Consider the following 15,375-nt stretch of genomic DNA (forward strand, 5'->3'; position numbering starts at 1 on the left):
CCCGGTGAGAGTCAAATTTGTGTGGTTATAATGGCTGTCGGGTCATCAATATGTTGTATAACATACAATAAAGCAGATGATGGAGCTCAACTCAGGCCAAGCATGCACATGAATGCTCCTGTCAACACATGCCTGTACGCAAACTCATGCACACCAAGACACACGTACGCACACACATGCATGCACGCACGTGCGCGCACGCACTTTCGCACACACACGTACACGCACACACACACGCAATGTTCTCACCCGGTAAACAGCTAATGACACATCTACTGTTACAATGTGAGGTCTGGATTGAGATCAGCCGATACCAGAGAGGATGAGTGTGTAATCAGGAGAGAATGTGGATCCTTTCTTTCAATCTCCTCCTTTGTAATCCCTCAGGGTCTCTGCTGTATCCCCTTTTCTTTCTTTCTTTCTTTGCTTTCGTTCTTCCTTCCTTACTCTATGACAAGACACATACACTGTGTTCTGCCCTCAGCATTAACCCCTCTCTCTGCAATACAGCCAAACAATGCTTAGCATTCTATTAGACAACCAGGATCTGAAAGATATAAACTTTAACACATTAATGCCTCAGAAGGGTAAGCCAAGTTTTAGCCTCAGTGCAGGATGTCTTTAAGGCAGCTTGCAACCATATATGTGAACATATAGAGTGTGTAGCAGGTTTTGATTTGGAGGGTGATTAAATGCCAATTAAAATATTTTACTGAACTGTCACAAACACATTCAAATCTTTTTACATGGGTGTCTCACATTTCCTGTTCATGGCAAGAGAGTTGGCCCAGTTTCATTTGCAGATCATTCATCCATTCATCTTTCTGAAGTTGAGGGAATCAAAATCGTCTCATCTTCAGCCTCTTATCCAAAGTACAGGTCCATATATTTGGAGTTTATATCTGGAGTCCATCCAAGAAGACTGCGGACAAGAGGCAGAGTACACTCTGGATGAAACACCAGCTCATCGCAGGGCCACATGGAAGATAAACACACTCCCACTCCCACCTACGAACAATTTATAGCGATTCAACTAAATTGCATGTTTTTGGAGGTGGAAGGATAAAAACAATAATTTATCTGTGCGGAGAACACAGGAAGTTGCAGCATCACTACAACTATTTTTTTTATTATTTAAAAGAGTTCCTCAGGGTTTATAACATGAGTGTTGGGTTTGAAAAGTTGATAATACCAAAATTCACAGAAAAAAAGAGGGTATTTAAATGGGACATAAAGTCAACATTGAAAATCTTTTTAAATCTTTGGATTTGACAGATGGGGAGGGTGAGGTGTTGAGTGATGGTACAATAGAATGGAGGAAGGGGGACAGATGATGGCATAACGTGCCTGCAAAATGCGATCCAGTCAAGGTTCAGATGCCATTTATGAAAAATATCTGCCAGCTCCATCTGAGCCACACCTAACACCATCCTCCACGAGGTCTCTTGCTTTCCTCTTCTCTTCAAAGTCACCTTCTGCTCATTTTTCTGCCTTTTCCTCACTTCTTAGCCTCCATATCCTTTCCATCACTGCACATTTTCTACCCCACTGCTTTTTCTCCTGGTTTTCTCTTAAAAAGAATCCTACTTATTAATGCATGGCAGCTGCAGGGAGCAGTGTTACATCATTTTTCCATGGCAACGGCCTCTCTGTTTCAATGGATCCCATTTCAGTTTTGGTAGCAACGTCCTCCTTTGCAAGCATTGAACACATTCATATGTTAAATAGAAGAAATTATTGCAAAAGTCCTGAAATAGAATCAGAATCGAAATCACTTACAATTATCAGTGACCAAAGAGAACATGGATATCCTTAGGGAGAATCAGTTGGAGCCGGGAAAAAGGCAAGATGAAATGGGGGTAAGTGTGAGGTGGGGTAGGGTAAGGGTAGGAAGGGGTAGGAAGGAAATATACAGTGGGAGAAATGCAGAGGACAGAGAAAAAGACACAAAAGGTAAGATCACTGGAGGCAAAACTCAAGATATTGACTTCATTTAAAAAGTAACATGACTTGGAAATAGACAAGGAAAGTTGAGCATCAGAATGCCAAGGATGACGGCAAATGGCCACTTTAAGATGTGCCAGGCTGCTCTGTCCAGGATGACAACTGCAGAATTATCCCTCAGCTCTAATGTGAAATGACTACTGTAATAACACCACCTACTCATTATAACCTCACATGACCAAGAAAGTTATTTTGCCTTTTTCTCTCTCTCAGTACTTACACACATAGATGACCTGTGTTGTGTTTAATATCGAGTAGACGTCACCAGCTTGGATGGGATGCCTCTCTGACATCACCATGTCTGTTGAAATGGTGTGACTGTGACATTGACTTATTTCCTCTTTGCGAACATCTCTTTTTGTGAAATCAACAATTTTTCTCAGTAAATGTCTCCAGAGAAGCCTCTCAATTAATTGAACATAGGGGAATTCCACTGACTGGTCTGCTTTCAACAGTAGCTGGCCTTCTGTCTGTACCATTGCGAGTTTATTAAGATTAAAGGAAGTTCTTAGCTGTATTCAAATATATTATGGATAGGTTACAGCTACTTGCATAGTGACAAATCATTCAGGATGTGGTAAAATGCAACCAGGCTCTCACAAACACCTATGTAGGAATTTGGAGGATTTTTAAGTGATCGAGGAACCATGGTTTAGAAACATTGTTGAGATTTGGTTGAATTGCAGCCACAGATGGATTTAGATAATAATCTCTGCCTTAACCATGCATAACAGGACATCACAAGGAATTAATGCTAACTCAGTCTGTCACTGAAAAAGACAAGTATTGTGTAGAGCATGACTTTAGAGCAGAAAAATACAAATAGAAAGAGAGCATGTTCTGCTTTTTCCAGCTGTAATTCTGCTTCAGATTTCGAGTGAGACATGGATCTAAAATGTTACATCAGCTATATTAAAGTACAGAGTCACACTGTAATGAAACGCACAGTTCAGTGGGACAGAATTGCTTACACAGATTGTTTTGAGGTTAAGTAGATTTTTGAGGTAAGCTAAAGGATGATGCAGCAAAGTGCATTCGACAATGTCAAAGTGTGATCTAGACGTAACCGAACTGAAAATACTGAACCTGTTTTAGTCAGTATTCAATAAACTGCTGACACTGGTGGAATAAATTACAATAGACAGCAGCGGAAAATGAAAAAGTTCCTCAATAGTACAGTTTTATATTCTGCATTATTGCTATTTCATTGCTCACACCTATTAAAATGATCCCACAGTCTAACATCTGTTTGAGACCTCTATAGAATCAGTATGAACTTTTACTCACAGTCAGCAATCACCATGACTGCATCTGTGGCCAGGAGATTTACTAATCCAATCACCAACTATAACACAACCCTATTCTGCTTGAACAGCCTTAAGTGGTCTCAGCAGCTGCAGAATAAAAAATGTATTCGGAACTTTCAGTCTCATTCTCCCACCTTTTGTGTCATCCTTCTCGTTCCTCTATATTGCGTAAAATAGGGAGAATGCCCTGCACACCACATTGGGCACATGTGCAGTAGAAGTGTGAGCCATTAGGTATTCTGTTTACACCACACTAAAATAAATGGAGTGGTTTAAGTTTAGCGATATCCAAGGCCTGGGGTACCAGCTGTCGGGTCGTTCGGTTTGGTCTGCTTCCACTCCCATGTCAACAGGACAGACTGTTTCCTAATTACTGCACCAGTACATGGTGTGGTCTCAGTCGTGCAGCCGAAGGGGACAGAAGAAAGTGGAGGCAATGACGGGCTCAGCAAACTATTAGAGGGTTGAGTTAACTTTTGTGGAAGTACTGTAAACAGCTCAATGGTGTGACATGGGACCGGGGCTCTGGAGCTTTATTTCAATTCGCATGCGTCATGCTCACTTTCATGTTTGACTGACACCGATTTGTGTGGTCCTTGCAATATGAATTAAAATGAATTAAGACTAGTTGTAGAACTTCACTGACATTGGCCCAAAGAAACCAGGCTATTCGTCATATTCCAGTTAAAGGCTGATTTAGCTGACTTGTACTTTGAATTCTCAGCAACAGAATGTCCCGGCTGCCATGAATAAGTCTCATCGCAGAAAATTACTGCCTGCAAATGCAAGAACATGCTGCTGAATAGATTTGGAAATAGAATTAATAGAATAGAGTTATGATCCCTAGAATGATTGTCAACATTACAAGTTTGAGTCTGACTTTGTGCTTACAGAACAATGGTCAAAAATATTTACTAGATCCAGTGATCTGTGGATGTCCATTATGTTGTGATCCAGTCTATCATATGAGCCTCACTGTATTATTAACAAAACCTTCAGGGAACAACCGAAAACCAGGATATTTGACTTGATCACCATTTTTAAACTGAGCATTACACAGTTTTGGTTGGCCTGCATGAATGACCGTAACACCTCTCTGAACATCATGTATTCCATATGTAATGTACCATATGAGCAGTGTGTGAGCAGTGTGTGTGTAGATACACACATGTGCAAACACCATGACGTCCTGTTCCTGAAACAAGTGGAACCCTGTCAGAGAGTTGTCAGCAGTTCTTGATGTACTTCAGATGGGCCTGGTTGTGATGTGGGCTCTGCTCACTGGTGGAGTCAAGATGCAGTATGCAGCCACACAATGGGAGTACTTAACTATGCAGTTAGACACTTAATCAGATAGACAAGGACATCCTGCAGGCCAATCAGTCAAAGCGATAGCCTGCATGCCACAAAGGGACATGAAATGTCACGTATGCATCTGTATGTAAAATAACGTAAAAGGCTAACAGCTAACAGAGGTCCCTAGAAGGCATATATATGGCCACAACCATCTGGATAGCTAAGCGGAACTAAAACATGGTGCTTTACAGTAACAAAGGAGAGACATAGAGGGACAAGTAGAGATATAAACGGTGTCAAAAAGCAGATTTAGGACTAGTGTTTGGAAACTGACATTTTCTCTGGACATGTCTGACATTCTTTCACAGAAAACTGGAATACAATGACAGACCAATACATTTAAAGTAATTAATGAAGGACAGGTGGATGAATTTGTAATAATATAAATTCGGAGTGTAGCTTGAGCCTAGTTGAACAGGGTGGACTCCTGTTGACCCAAGCTGTTGAGGACAAGGCAAGACAATGCATCACTGTCTCACTGATGAGCAACATCCAATGGCAGCATTAAAAAATTGGTTCAGGAGAGGAGATGGGCTTCTTGTGTACCTGTTGGTAGACAGTACTAGATACCTGCAGAGTAAGTCGTTTAACAGCATCCCAGACATGGGTGATGAGCTCCTTCATTCTCTCTTCTGAGGATGTCCATGACTCCTCTGCTGTGGTGTTCGGTATCATTTTCAATGGGATGGACAAGGGACGTGATTCTGGGGGGAAACAAAAGGAAAGTGCTACATAAAGCCAATTGATTCATACATTTTTTAAACCCGTTTTTTTAGATTTAACAATCTCTGGTTGTGCATCATTTTCCAATACTGAGTCTAGGCTAAATGTTAATCAGGTCTTATAAACTTTTGGTACCATGATGAAATAACCACTTTACCACAGAAGAATTGGAGCATCCTGTAATGTATTATATAAAGTCAATATATGGTACATGAGAAAATATAATGTCCTGAAATCATCCTATAATAAATCTGTTCTTTTCATTTGCTCTGCAGTATCATGTTATATGATGTTTAGGTGACACTTCATTGAGGTGATGTAATGTTGGCACTCGGGTCTCTTGTCTCCAACTGTGAGAGAGGGAACTATGAGAACAGAGAGAATTCATACAGTGTTCTAGACATGACATGTCCTGCTGTGGTCCAGACGAAGGCTGATTGTCTGTGCTGACACTCATGGCAACAGCCAGCCACACAAGTCAAATAGCAAAAAACCCTCTATTAGCCTTTGCACTAACCTTGTGAACTTAAAGGTTACAATCCTTTATCAATCCTTCTTGAAGAGAGAGGGTAGACGGATGGAAAAAAAACTGTAGCAAAGGTGCAGGATGAAAACATACGGACTGACTTTCAGAAAGAATTCACTCTACCAGGTTAGTCTGAGGTCTGTGGATGTTAAAGTCATCAGGGCATCAGAGGTAAGGGAAGGGGATCTCTCTGAAGACACATTAAGATATATTCCATGATTTAAAAGTCTGCCTTGCTCAATAGCTCTAGCCCACAGTTGTCATGAAACAGCGCTTCCATGCCTCCTCAGATGCCATGCTCCCAAAACAGCCAGATGAGTTGGTATGGAAACATGAACGTGTTACTGGGGGAATGGATGAAAGGTAGGGTTAGTCTGTGGCCGCTGTGGCAGCCTGCCTAAAACCAGTGGGTGGGTGGGTATGTGTGTGCATGTGTGTGTGGTTAAGTGACTAAGGTCACAGGTGCATGTGCGAGTGTGCGTGTGCTAAGGGAAGCAGAGTGATGGCGAGATCATCCGGTCTGGACTCCTTTACGTAGTTTCTCACACTCACATCCAGGTGTCTCTGGCATTCAGGGACTATGAAAAGGACCATATTTGTCATGATGCCTACAATCAGTGTTGTATCATAATGCACGAAGCACAGCACATTTTGTACATCTGACAAGCCTTATTTTCCATTCTGCCTCTTCATATATTTTTATTCCTCAGCTACATTACATCTGTGAGCCTTGCACACAATCAATTCCAATTCTCATATACTTTGCTAAATATTTTTTTAAAAATCACAGATGGAAAAAAATTGACTTTGACAGGACAGATTATATTTCATGGACCGCTTTTTATTCAATAATATGCAGAGAGTTCTGCATTAACCGCTGTGATATCATTGTTGTCAACAATGTTTTGTTGCAGAGGGTGTGAGTTAGAGAGTTCATGTCACACCGCATTAAAGAGCCGTTTCCTCTTCAGCCCTGCAGGGGATCATATAAACATGACAGAGTTCTGTGGCTGCTACTCTCTGTCATGTGGCCCAACTGTCTCCACCTAGGAGACTCGGTCCCAGGGAATCTGCAAGGTCCGTGTATGTGTTTATTTGTAACTGGATTGTGACAATGTCGTGAATCTGTTGAGTACATGAGTAAATGTCTGCACCAGCTTTGACATCAGCGTGTATGCGCACAGACTAATTCATTTGTCAGTGTGGGTGTGTGTGAGCTCAACAGCAGTGGTGGTTATCATTGGCAACACCACAGTCTCATTATTTATGTCAAAGTTCTGGACATCCTATTCATACCCAGAATACACACTCACACAACCAAACAGGGCTTTACCACATCAAAAAAATATCCACACACAGGAAAAAAACACAAAAAACAGAGCCAAAGAGTTCACACCCTCACCAGTCATCATTGATGAATTTTTAAAAACAAACAGACCACCCTTCTGAGCAGGAGAAACATTAATCTTGGTCAATTTGTGATAATTATCTATTGCACATCATGAGAGTGAGGGTGGAGTGGACTCAGGCATGACTGGAAGCTGATGCTGACGACTATGCAATTACAAAGACTTCTGAGTATAGTGTCTAAGACGCAGAACACCCACACCCACACGCGCGCGCACACACACACACACACACACACACACACACACACACACACACACACACTCGCACACACACACACACAAACACACACACACACATCGCACATACTCACAGTCGGTGCGAGTAAATCTACAAGGCAAAACATGAAGTGACGATTAAGACATGTCAGCTAACAGCCTCACTTCAGGACAACGGAGAAGTCAGCAGCAGTTCAAGCGATTACCATTAAAGTCAGTTTAAAGCATGATGACCTTCTACTGCTTTCTCACATCAAATCAATATCCCCTGTCCCTGAGAACCCATCACTCTTCTCAAAATAATTACTTTTTGGCTGGGTCTCACCAGTGAAGTGGGCTGCATATTGCAGTACTGTTTTAAACCTTCCAGCTAACCTTCACCTGAAACTTTTTTCAAATATATAGAATCAGCTAAACTGTGAAAGTCCTTCCCAGAAGAAAGTCTGTTAGGCGAATCAGAAAGTGTGCTCAAGTATAATGCAGGCAATAACAACGTTGCCCTCCACTTTCTTTTAAATACCATTCCAGGACCATGTTTGTTAATCCAGGGTTCATTATTTGGAATGAGGCTGCCATATCTAGTTAAAGTGACTTGGCGCCCGCCATTTCTGCAGGGAGGGGATTTAGAGAAAGAGAGTGGCGGGCAGGAACAGAAAATGAGAAAGACAGAGAACACAAGAGGTCTACATTTAAATGAAGAGAAATATGACAGGAGCGCCTAAAGCTCTTAAACCTACCAGGCCTAACAAGTCCTGGGAGCCCTCTTAAAGTGGGGTTATTCCCCCTGTCTCGTGCCATCTTTGCCTTGTCCTCATTTTCACCTTCTGTTAGGCCATTAGGCTAACGTCTTATTGGCTAGACTCTGACCATACACCCTTCCTCCGCTGTTGTGTTGTGGCCTTCTCCAACCACTCCCACTGTACTCCTGTCTCTGTTCTGCTGGTGTGTGGAGCTGCCAGTCCAGTCCCCTATAAACATTCCGGCGTTCTGATGATGATTATTCATCCTCTTTAAAGGCTTCATCACATCACCAAGCAAGTGAACAAACCAGGTCTTTGAAGCCTGAAGCATGTGTTAAGTGATTAGAGACAATGCAGAGCCCAGGTTCCATTATAACAGATTTTCACTCTCATAGGCCAACAGTCACACATCACTAATAACACAACAGTGAAGTTTTCAACAATAACAATGGCAAAGTATCCGTTTGTGCGTCCCAAGTGATTGAGTAAGTCACGCATAAAACAGCCTCATTGAGGGATCTCTGCATTTCCCCATGACGCTCTCTATCTTTCTGGTATGTTCTCCATTATAAATGGTTTACAGTGAGTTGAAGTGTTGTATATTCTCTTACAGCTGTGTCCAGCAGCCGAAACGGGTCTCTTTAATAAATCTGCCCGCCTATTTGTTTTGGATGCAAGTCATTGTTTATTTAAATATTTACGTGACTCCATTTGTTATGGCATTATTAAACCCGCCATGAAAAAGTCATAGTTTGGCCAGGCTGAGTGAGTGTGAGAGAAATAAGGGTCAGACTCTGGCGGGAGCAATATGTTTTTAAAACTTTGCTCCTTTAATTCTAATTTCTTCACAAACTGCATCTATACACTCTCTGCATGAAGCTCTTTCTGTGGAAAGACTTCAGGCATTTGGAGACAAATCAGATTAAACACATTTCTCATTGCAATAGTCATCATTTTCATCACCTCTATCATCAAGGTGATCATGCAAAACCCAACTAATCTAATCTGCACAATGTGTAATTGAGATACTCAAATAAAATTGAAGAGGAGAAGGCTTGAGTCAGCCATAGCATGACACAAAATTAAAAGAATGAAAACAAAAGAAGCATGCTCTCAGTCTGACACAAAGACCCTTTGAAAAAAGTTACTTGTAAAATGATTTCCTCAACCTCGTTTTGGGTCCCCTCCTGTTCTTCTGTCATCTGAGCTCTAATCCACCCTGCGCCTGAAACGACAACTCAACCACAACTTCCCTCAATGCTTTTCTCACTTCAACCTCCCACTCCATCAGTCAACATTCATGAGATCTACTCAGTTATCAGTCTTTAAAGCAGTGGACGTATGCATTTTCTTCAGATTGGTTTGTCTGTCCTTGACAACACAGCGTCTCTATCAGCTAATAGTGTATAAGACCCTCTAATATAAAGAGTTTAATCCCCCTGACACTACAGCCATTCTTCCCTGGGAGGCCTCCAATTTCAAAATTCCTCCTATTTTGTTTTCCTTCCCGACTCCAACGATCATTACTTTGATAAATTATTGACTTTACCAGAAAAATTAAACTAAATAAATAACTTCACAGTGAAAATATTATTCACTTTCCGAAAATGTACAGCAGCCAATAAAAACCTGCCTGAGTTCCATCAGGCTACTTGGGCTTGGAATATACTTGTGTGTGATGGTGTAGTTCTGTCTTCTCTTTTTTTCCTTGTGTGTGTGTGTCTGTGTCTGTGTGTGTGTGTGTGTGTGTGTGTGTGTACGTGTGTGTGTGTGTGTGTCTGTGTGTGTGTGTGTGTTTGTGTGTGTGTGTGTGCGTGTCCAAAGTACAGTATATTAATTCATGTCTGCCAAAAATATATCTTTCAATCATGTTCCACGCTATAAGGCGCATTTAAAGCCTTTGATTTTCTCAAAAAAACTGCCAGTGCGCCTGATAGTCCAGTGCGCCTTATAGTGCGGAAAATACTGTGTGTACACACACACACACACACACACAAACAAACACACACAAAGTTCTACTCTGACAATGTTTTACAGTGTAGTTATGGTCACCTTACAGTAGATCTATCAATATGTGAAACTTTTTGTTCGATCTGAAGTCCTGACCCAACCCCCACAAAATATAGTCTTCTAGATTGCAGATTTACTCTTTGAAAAATGCATTTTTAAAAATTTCCCTATTTATTTTTCTGGTCCTCCTAGTACACAACTAAATTACATCTAATCCCATCATCTTGATTAATAGCAGACAGGAACTGAGACAAGAGTTGTCATTCCAACCTTCAAGAAGCACAGTCATATACTGTATGTTCTCAGAGCACAGCGGTTGATTTTAGGTTCGAAAAGAAAAGTCAGTGAGATCATTAGTCTAGTCAATGTAACAGAACAATGAGAAGTTTGGGACTATGGACGCTCTCAATCAGAAGCGTTATGCCCTGCCAACACGAACATTCATTAGGGACAAATAAGAAAATGCTTAGAGGCTAATTTTATGTGAACCAATTTGGGGTGTAATTGTGTGAACAGACAGAAATCAACGTCAAACTGAGGGGAAACACCTTGTTTTCAAAGTCACCCTTCCACTGCCTCTCTTGTAAAGGATAATCACACAGAAATGTGATATATACTGGGATACATGATGATATGTGTGTGTGTGTGTGTGTGTGTGTGTGTGTGTGTGTGTGTGTGTGTGTGTATTTATTTTATTATTATTTTTATTTAAATTACCATGTTTGTATTTTGCTGCTAAAAATAAAGTCTACCTCTGTAGTCCGTCTACCAGTATATCTATTTGGACAACACAATTAATCAGTAACAAAAGGTCTAAAGAACTCACAGGTATCCAATAACCACCTTGTAAATGAGTGGAGCTGGCTTCAGATCAATTAAGCCAATGCAGCTTCTGAGAGTCAGCGGTGTCTCGTAACATGTATGCTGTATATTTAACATATGCAGTGACCAAAACCAGAGAGAAACAAAGCCAGAATGAAATATTCTGTTTCCAAATGGAGTTGAGTGGATATGGGCTCTGAGATGGGAGCTGGGCAGCCACACAGGCCCAGTATGATATCACTTTGCCCTCAGTCCTTTCTGGGGAAATTATCCACAGTGAGTTGGTTCAGTGTGTCTCTGCACATTTGCCTACACATTAACAGGCACCTTACAACAGCCTGCAGGAAAGCCCCTCTTGATTACTACGAAACTGTAGCTAGGCTGAATGTGGTAACAAAACAACATTAACACTCTCTTTACATCATGAAAGTGCCAGGCATGCATTCAAATAGCCAACTGGAAGCAGGGACATTAAGCTAGTGCAATTGTTCTGAGGAGGCTTTGAACTGTTAGAAAACTCTGAAAATGATTTTCTTTCAGTGGATTATGATTTTACTGTAATTCCCTGAGGTGATTTATGTGGGTAAATCAATAGCTACAGTGGAAAACTATGCTTATAAATCGGCACAGAAAATAGAATGCCCTTGCCAGTTTATAATCAGGCGGAACAAAACACTGCTCAATATCAATATTCCATACAACCAGCACATTGGGTCATTTAATCTTATAGCAGTATTTTATATAACAACCACACTCTGGACATCTAAACTGCTGACTCATATTTCTGACTTGACCACTTTTAACCACAGTTAGGGTGCACATTCTGGGCTCCGCAGCTTCATTCCGCAGAAGACTGAAATCTTGCAGCATCAAAAGGAGCCTTTTGAAGAATGTACTTCTTTTTCCTTTGGGCTTCCATGAGGGAATAAGAGCAGCATTGAGGCATTTGAATTGCTATTGATGTGGGATGAAAAGTAGTAACTTTAAAGACTTAATCTGTAACATGTTTAAAATCGGCAGCTCTTCACAAAGTGACTCAAGGGAAACCTCAAAGGGAGGATCCCAAATGTCTGCTCCACACACACGAAAAGCATTCAGAGGCTAAACATTCGACTTGTTCACTTATGGTATATTCATTTACAACAAAATCACAGTATTATTCTTCATGAAGTTGTATTATGACAGGCGAACACGCAACACCAGTGGCAGTCCATTTGGCCTGCTGTCTCGCTGAGCCCGAGCCAATCTTATGCATTTACTCCCCATGCAACCCTGTGAATGGCATTTCACAACAACTGGCAAACAATCTGCATAGCCGTCCTCTGTTTATCCAAAACTATAACTGAAGATTGATTATAAATGTCTGATGCAGTGATTACAAACTCTGCTTGACTCCCTTGAAAATTAAACACCACCGACAAACCCACAACTACAATCAGCATCGCCAATTGATAACTTAGCACACAAAAAAAGGACTGTCTGTGTACACACTCCAAAAAATGGAAATGAGCTGAGCCATTTGAATTCATTTCTTACAATAGCACAATTTATTTCACAGAGCAATTATTAATTTGCATGAAAATTTTACTCCAACACAATCCATGAGACTATGAGTGGCCATTTCTCAGCTATGTTCACATCAGCTCACATTAGTAAATCATTATGGCTTATTGATTCAACTCAAGCTCAACAGCTGGATCGGATGTCCCTGGGTAAACACCCAGCACTTACAAATAGATTCTGAGGAAGTCATCAGATGACTCAGTAAGTTTTTGAAATGAAATGCATCCTGCTGACAAGAAAATGCAGAAGAGAGTTTTATATCCATAGTCAACAATGTGTAAACACCACTGGCAAAGATGATAAACTAAAAACCAATCTGGACTGAATGATTGAGTCTGTCATAGTGTTGCTGTTTTTTTTTAACATAACAGCTAATATAGAGTGAGCTCCCATCACCTCCTTCCCACTAAAACATTCATCTCTTAACACACAGTATGCTTCACACACGATAAAGCAATTAATAAATCATCTTAACCGATTCTAATTCCAATCACAACATGTTAGATGTCAGCGGCTCTTCTCATGAGGTAAATGGGGGGAAGGGTTTACAAGTGAAATTCCACCCCAACAACAGAAACCACATCTGTGATTCCTGCTTCAGCAAACTGAGTATGTGAATTCCATTTTAGGTGGATTCTTTTCACCTGAGTTGCCTCACCAAATAGCTCTTTCTTTGAAAATCTGTGTTAAACAACTTTTACCCAAAGGGCGAGTATATCAGGAGAGGTCGTTCTATTTATGAGTATTATGTATCAGTTATCATTGAAACACTGTATTATTAAGAGAAATGAGGTGGAACAGAGATTTAATTTATACATTTCAAACAGTGGATCCAGTATCACCGCAATCCACCAACCCAAGAAGATCTGGAGAGTTTGCCTTATTCATTCATGGTCCAAAGATTCACTGCATATCTGCATCCAGAGAAACAATAGTTAATTGCAGGAAGGATATATTATTATGTAAAAACGGATACAGTGGAATAAAGGAAACAGAGTACCTGCAGTCCTGTAAGCTCCTCTGTAGTGTTGAGCTGCAGTCTATCAAGATATACTGACAGCCGGGAGGCTTTTAGTTTCACCATGATTAAAACCACAAGGACTAAATGCCTCTGGCCTTCTTATTCTGATTGCTCACAGAAACAATTTGTAGCTTTTCATTACATCTAGTGCTGCAATACCACAGCATTTTCCAGAGAAGTGATTCAGTTACTTACAGCCTATTTTCTAACATTAAGGGCTGGTGTGAGTGTACTGAGAGTTGAAATTCACCAACATACAGTCCCGGAACCAAGTTACCAACGTGTTGTTATCACTTTATGAAAGAAATATTTAGAAAAGAAAGAGCTTCAGTCTGGCTGTGTACGTTTCTCACTAACTAATGCAGCCAAACAATGAGACGCCTTATACAAATAAGTTGAACCCAAAACACACAGACACACACAATTTCAGGCCAGATGTGTGGACCACTTATCGTTTCAACAGCCAGCACGGCGTGTGTGATTGTATGTATGTATGTATTCACTGGTCATTGCTTCCTTCTAAAATCCAGCCAGGGATTTGTTTACACTAATTTACAAACACCTTTGTGGGAGACAGGATGATAAAAACGGCATGACCAGAAAAGAAAATGGATGTTAAGAGAAAGTGAAAAACTAACATGAGGACCAAGTCACAGCAAGCCAGGACTAAAAACAGGCAGGAAAATAAAACGTTAGACAGGCGAAGGTCACAGAGCTGGACCGCTGGTGGACGGGAGCCTGTGGACTCTGGGCAGATGAGTGTGACTGACAAGCTAGAGCCCGATTTAGCTTTGTGTGTGGTATTAGAGCCAAGGTGACTGCAGGCAGGGGGAAAATACCTTTTTAAACCAACTCAAATGCCCAAAGAGCATTTTTCCTTCCAAAAAACATGACAGCTAGGATATTATGCATATGCAGTGTTATTTACAACTACAAGATACTTCAATCCCAAGTAAGGACTTGTCATTCCTGCTGAGAAAACACTTCCTAGGGCTTTAAAACAGAAGGAAAGACAAACCCATTTCTTTAATCTGCTGTCTCATTATTGCAATGCTTTGGCATAGAGTGTTTCAACTGTTCAAGTGGATCTGGATCCCAAACACTGAAAGTGAAACACGGAAGACTGGAAAGAATTTTCATCTATCTATTTATTAAATGCTGGCCAAGAGGTCCCACTTGTCCCATGTGAGGGGAACCTGACACAGAGCAGGTAGGATCTAGCTTAACAAATACACAATATCAGTATAAAATGAAAACCATATCTGTGTTGTGTCATAGACAGCTCTTAACCATCCTCTCAGGAGGGGGCACATGATTACATGGCTACTCTACAGCATCTGCATGTGTCTGGGTGCTTCAGCAAGCATCCAATGATCTCCGCACAATATCCCTGAGGAGAAACTGGACAGACTCCTCACATTAATGAAGACTCCATACCAATGGATTCTTTTCTTTTTATGCATTTCTTAAATTGACCATCAACCAGTGAGGTCAGTAACCAAATTCCTTCCGAACTCATCCTGTCAAATAATTATCAATAGCCAAAAGTCTCATGGATATCATGTATGTTAATATGTTTCAGTTGGATTCTCACACTAACATAAGCAATTACATTCGTAGAAAGATTTGGAATTCCCTCTTTCCCCCCTCATATCTGTCCTCCCCTCCTCTGTTTCTC

General features: G+C 40.9%; 1 protein-coding gene across 3 annotated transcripts in view; it reads right to left on the bottom strand.

Moving 5' to 3' along the window:
- The window catches only part of LOC137600882 (intermembrane lipid transfer protein VPS13B-like), a 359,901-nt gene that overhangs the window by 202,133 nt on the left and 142,393 nt on the right, over nt 1-15,375 (bottom strand). For all 3 annotated transcript variants that reach the window (XM_068322736.1, XM_068322735.1, XM_068322737.1), the window contains exon 22: nt 5,238-5,371. In XM_068322736.1, coding sequence (XP_068178837.1) covers nt 5,238-5,371 — 134 coding nt within the window. The remainder of the gene's footprint in view (nt 1-5,237; nt 5,372-15,375) is intronic.

This window comes from Antennarius striatus, chromosome 9 (genome assembly GCF_040054535.1).
Source record: "Antennarius striatus isolate MH-2024 chromosome 9, ASM4005453v1, whole genome shotgun sequence".
NCBI lineage: Eukaryota > Metazoa > Chordata > Actinopteri > Lophiiformes > Antennariidae > Antennarius > Antennarius striatus.